The sequence below is a fragment of the Poecilia reticulata genome, linkage group LG6 (genome assembly GCF_000633615.1).
Source record: "Poecilia reticulata strain Guanapo linkage group LG6, Guppy_female_1.0+MT, whole genome shotgun sequence".
Classification (NCBI taxonomy): Eukaryota; Metazoa; Chordata; class Actinopteri; order Cyprinodontiformes; family Poeciliidae; genus Poecilia; species Poecilia reticulata.
Genome location: NC_024336.1, coordinates 4,320,838 through 4,326,733, shown reverse-complemented (window position 1 = coordinate 4,326,733; position 5,896 = coordinate 4,320,838). Strand labels below are relative to the sequence as shown.

At 34.7% G+C, this 5,896-nt stretch overlaps 1 protein-coding gene across 1 annotated transcript in view; it reads left to right on the top strand.

Annotated features, from left to right (window-relative positions):
- LOC103465767 (NT-3 growth factor receptor-like) overlaps positions 1-5,235 on the top strand; it is a 33,918-nt gene extending 28,683 nt beyond the window's left edge. Inside the window, exons 14-18 of the mRNA XM_008410902.2 lie at positions 601-731; positions 1,283-1,455; positions 2,995-3,238; positions 4,216-4,374; positions 4,480-5,235. Of these exons, the coding sequence (XP_008409124.1) occupies positions 601-731; positions 1,283-1,455; positions 2,995-3,238; positions 4,216-4,374; positions 4,480-4,665 (893 nt within the window). The 3' untranslated portion in view covers positions 4,666-5,235. The remainder of the gene's footprint in view (positions 1-600; positions 732-1,282; positions 1,456-2,994; positions 3,239-4,215; positions 4,375-4,479) is intronic.
- Positions 5,236-5,896: the final 661 nt, after the last annotated feature.

Here is a 5,896-nt window from a genome sequence, read left to right as displayed (position 1 = left end):
AGATAAACACAGATATATGTTTGTTTAATTCTTTGAAGAACTTCTTAGGAATAAAGACTGGTATGGTTTGAAACAGGTATAAGAACCTTGGCATGATAGTCATCTTGATTGAGTTTATTCTTCCTACAAGAGACAGAGGGAGTTTTGACCATTTCTCCATATCCAAYCTAGCCTTATTCAATGCCTTAGTGAAATTTTTGTTAAACAAGCAATTGTAGTCATATGTTACACAGACACCCAAATAATCAAAATTATCTTTACTGACTGTAAAGGGGAAACTGATGCAAACATAATTTTTTCTTAAATGAATGTGCGCTTAAGTTAAGTTCAAAATACCATTTAGTGGTTCAAATGTCAAGTGTGCTGTATACACCAAATATCACCAAAAGACAGACAGACATGTGGACTGAGTTATTCTATATTATTTAGCATTTCATCTTGAGAGATGAGTGTTTACATTTCAAAATGAGATGCATGGATTTTTTGCCAGTGCTCAAATAAGAATACACAGCTAAAAACATGCATTTAATGTGTCAAAAACCAAAGAAGCTTTGAGATTTTATAGGGAGTGTATACTCAGTTACCTTCTGTCATTCTCAGATGTTCAACATATTAAACGTCGGGATATCATTTTGAAGAGGGAGCTCGGTGAAGGTGCCTTTGGAAAGGTCTTCCTGGCTGAATGTTACAACTTAAGTCCAACCAAGGATAAAATGCTGGTAGCTGTGAAGGTAAGACCGGTGTGTGTGTTGAAACATCAGGGGAGTTTAGCCGCTTGAAACCAGGACAGTCTGGAGTGTTTTAGAAACAAACCTACAGATGTTTGCTCTCTGAACAATTAGCAAACCTAGTCAAGATTACAACTGACATGTGAGCTCCATGGTCACAATTAGACAACTCTAATTGTTTTTAACTGACAGTTATTATATATTGAGAATGTTTTGGATAAAAAATTATCTAGGTGAACTTTAAATTTACTGTTGTTTTTTAAGTTCTTGTACATTAAATGTATAAAGCATTGTGATTAGACTTTTTTTTTCTTTGACCTGGTTAATATGTCTATTCTTTGTGTGGTGGGTTGTTGATGTGCCAACAAGAACTCTGTCCATTGCTTTATTTCCACAGCTTTTTGTCTCATTTCTGATTTTCTTGCTCTCCAGAGCATTCTGCTGTAATCAATGACTATATATTTATTTTTCAATGCTAAGTCTGCTCCTAGTCAACACTCTGGTAAAACTCACACTAAATATTTTGGAAATGCTACATCTCTCATTGTTTTCAGACTCTAAAGGACCCCACACTTGCAGCTAGAAAGGATTTCCAGCATGAGGCAGAGCTGCTGACCAACCTCCAGCACGAACACATAGTCAAGTTCTATGGAGTGTGTGTGGATGGAGACCCTCTTATCATGGTTTTTGAATACATGAAGCACGGAGATCTCAACAAGTTTCTCAGGTCAGTGATGCAGTCCACTAAACTCTGAGCTATAATGAGAATTCTTGTGAACATAATTATGTAGTTTATAGAAGTTGTTTATGCTACTATACCAAACATTATTTTGGTGATTTTATATGGTCCTTACAATGTATTGCAATTTCACGTGGTTTCAGTACTATATTGTATATATTGATCATTTAGGCTATTTACTGAGRTGTTAGCATTGCAAGTGAGGCCTTTTCCTGAACCTAGAGTCTAAAATTAAATTTAATCATAATATACCAGATTACATCATAGTTTAACTATTAAAAAAAACAAGACCATATCAATATTATTATTTTTTACTTTGTTACATTCAATAGCAAATCATTTACCCTCACCACAGCTCTAAACAGGGTAACAGTCAGCAGCTTTAGGTCCAATAATGCTAAATAAGCTGTCTATCATGCTTGCATATGCACTGCTTAATGACTGAGAAACAGCTTACAAGAAAACTGTTTATCTGTTGTTATCAGTGGCCATGCTAACTAGCTTGAGTTTTCAAAGCATGCTACGTTGTTGGGGACTAGCTGTAGCATAACAGAGAGCACGGCGGACTTTGTGTACACAAGCTTTATTGACAGCGCTAAGATCCTCCTCCTGGCTCTGATTGTTTGTTTCTGACCATGCAGTGTTTTACTGCCAAGCATTGAGAGAGGGAGAGGTCTTTTTTTCACAAATTACCTGTTGCATATTATATTGACAGGTCATAGTGACACTTTTAACATATCTGTAAAAAAAAACATTTTTTTGGCAACACTTTATTTGAAGGGGTGTACATAAGACTGACATGTTACTGTCAAAAACATGACATAACACCTGTCATGAACATAAAGAAGTCTTTATGAATGTTTATGTCAGTTGTCATGAAGTTTCATTTGGTAAATAATGACACTTTTAATGCAAAGTTGCTCTAAAAATTGCATTAAAAGTCCATTACAAGTGGCAACTTTGCATGATTTTGTAAATTATGATAATTTAATGCAAAGTGTCATGTCATGTTTTTGACAGTGTCATGTCAGTCTTATGCATGCCCCTTCAAATAAAGTGTTACCATTTTTTTTATAAAAACTATATACTGCAGCTTTAACTAAAACAAATAAATTATAAGAAGAAACATTTTATTTTTCCTGATTCTGAAAGAAAGTGAAACATTTGGAAAACTAAATGTTCCTATTTGAAGCTGTTTAGCTACATTACAATGTAATGATGTTTTAAATATTATAATGTAAATTAATTAAAAACATTATTATTGCTGTTATTAATATTAGTATCATTATTGTTATTTGATTATTGTATAAACAAGTTTCTGTTGCTGGTATAAATCATTTTTATAGTATCTGGTGCTTTTAGATTTGCATTACATTCTAAAAATACTTCAAATTGTATAAGAGGCACTATAAGTCAACCCCCCAAAAAATGAATCAGTGCTTTAACTGTTCAGTGAAGAAAAGAAAAAAGTTATTTTAAGCCTGAATAACAATGAAAAGATTCATAATGGTGAAACTGTCTTCTCAGAGCCCATGGACCTGATGCCACAATCCTAGTAGATGGGCAGCCTCTTCAGACCAACGGGGAGCTGGGTCTGTCCCAGATGCTTCACATAGCAAGTCAGATTGCAGGGGGGATGATCTACCTGGCATCCCAGCACTTTGTCCATCGTGATCTTGCAACAAGAAACTGTTTGGTGGGGAATGGCCTTCTGGTGAAAATAGGAGATTTTGGCATGTCCAGAGACATTTACAGCACAGATTACTACAGGGTAAGAACACATCTGAATATGCTCCACAACTCTTAGTCACTTTGATATAATTAATTAAATAACCTAAAATGAAAGAACCTATAAATAGTGTTTTATTTTGTTTGTTTTTTTTAACTGGTCTTTTTTAACACACCTCATGTAAGTTAATTCAAATCAAAAAGTAATTTTTGCTTTACATTCAAAATGTGACATTTGAAAATTTTGTTGAAAACTGCTCCCAACTCTGCTTATGTTGGAAGCCCAAATTCAGAGTCCAAAAATGTAACTTCTGACCCTTTCTGATGCTGAATAATGAATAGCATTATGTTTTTTTTAATGTATGGTGTAGCACAAACCTGTAATAGATGCCTGTTAGACTGAACCAGGCATCCTGCCAAACCTGACAGGGATCCACATTCAGGCTGTTGATTAAGGAAACATAAAATTGGATGTGGGAGCAGTTTATTGTTTAGATAACTGAACCGGGGTTGTGACAAAGTTGTACCAAGCTGTTCCACTGCAACCCATAGGAAAATTCAACTGCCGAAAGACCGTTTGACGAATTGGACAAAAATTGATTTATGTTTTTCTTTTGCTAGAGATGATTAGCATTGTTTTTTTCACTGTGGCCAATTTTGTTTCCTGAAAAGGAAAATTGAAACTTAAAACTGAACCATAAAGTGAACTGAAGCTTCTTGAAATAAAACAACCTGCTGTTCCAAATTTCAGTTCAAGTCTTTACCTGTTCAAGTCTTTACCTTTCTCCTACTTTAGCTTTTAAAATAGGAAAAAGAGGCATTTCTTTTATGCTTTTTATCTTATAGCCAATGAATGTATGACATAATGTGTAGCCAAGTCAGACTGATGGAGCACTTTAAATATGCGCTGCGGACTGCTCATTGGTGTTAATCTGTGCTCATGCTTACATTAGAGTTGCATTTGAAAATACACTCATCTAAAAAATATTTTTCATGTTCACAATCCTACTTCTTGTTTAGGTTGGAGGTCACACCATGCTTCCCATTCGCTGGATGCCCCCAGAGAGCATTATGTACAGGAAATTCACCACAGAGAGCGATGTCTGGAGCTTTGGAGTTATTCTGTGGGAGATCTTCACATATGGCAAACAGCCGTGGTTTCAACTCGCCAACAATGAGGTACAGTACACACAGTTATATTAGATACATTTGGTTTAGTTTGTTTTTTGGGGGTTTTTTTTGCATTTTTTCTTTGTTTTTCAAACACCTTTCTGTCCTTTTCAGGTYATTGAATGCATTACACAGGGCAGGGTACTAGAGCGCCCAAGAGTCTGTCCAAAGGAAGTTTATGACATCATGCTGGGTTGCTGGCAAAGGGAGCCACAGCAGCGCCTCATCATTAAAGACATTCAGAAGAAGCTTTTGGCCCTAATGAAATCCACACCAGTTTATCTGGACATATTGGGATGAGAAAAAGGTTAATATGTAACCTTGGAGGCAAAGGAACAAAACTCTCATACCAGACCCCAATCAAATCAACATGTGCAGTAGGATAAAGACTCACATCTGCTCTACATCTGCTTTACTTAATAGAAGCCATGAATCAAACTACCTTAAATAATCCTGGAAATTAGGTAGACCAAAAAAGAACCTAAGACTCATACAAAAGATATTGTAGATCTTCTTTTATATGAACTCAAAGCATACGACTCATTTAGAACTACACATTGTATCAAACTGAAGGTAAGTTTGTCAACAATATTGCCCTAGTCTGATTTTTTAAAATAATTTTGAATAAATTGCTCCACCCACATGCATAGATTATTGCAGCATTGCTTTTTCAGTCCTGACCTACAGTCCTAGTCATTTTTGTAGTTTGGTGATATGTGAGATATACCGTCATAGATGTCACTGTGTGTGCATACATGTTAATCAGAATTAATTTTTCCACTCACTGTTGTGTTCAGTACTCAATATTCCAGTATTTTGTCATTTTATATGCCTAATAATAAAAAGATTACATGCACTAAACTAAAATAACATTTGTCTTCAGTCTGGTGATTCTACAGCATCATGAAGGACATGAAGCTATGTCCTTCATGAAGTTCTTAAATATGGCTAATGCAATATCTTAAAATAAAAACTTACACGTTCAGTATAAACATTTTATTTTAAAAATGAAAGTGAGACTGTGGTGAACTCAATATTTTACCTTCATACAGAAAAGTCTCAATGTGTATGTTAAAACTGAGAAAACATTAGTAAATATAAACTTTGCTGATTGTGTTGGACCCTTAAAAAGAACTTAAAAACTCATATATTTTAGATTTTGTACAACTTTATTAAACAAAATCCACGGTTTGAGCATACAACGGGTGTAGTTTTCTCTCTCTTCCCGTAATAATCACAGGTCATGAACTTCCATCTCCCATCATGCATTGCGACATTCTGAAAGGGGTATTATGACAAAAATTTATGAAATAAAAAAATAAAATAGTTTGAGCACATATTTAGCCATAAACCAATTGAATTGTTCTAAATAAATACTAAATCAAATAAATGTTTGCCCAATATGATCAATATACCTATTAAACAATATCACATTCTTAACATATTTTCAGGGCTCTACAATTGCATAGCATTTTGGCAACGTGGCATCGGAGATGTTCAGGAAAGGGCCTTTATCATGATATTACTATAA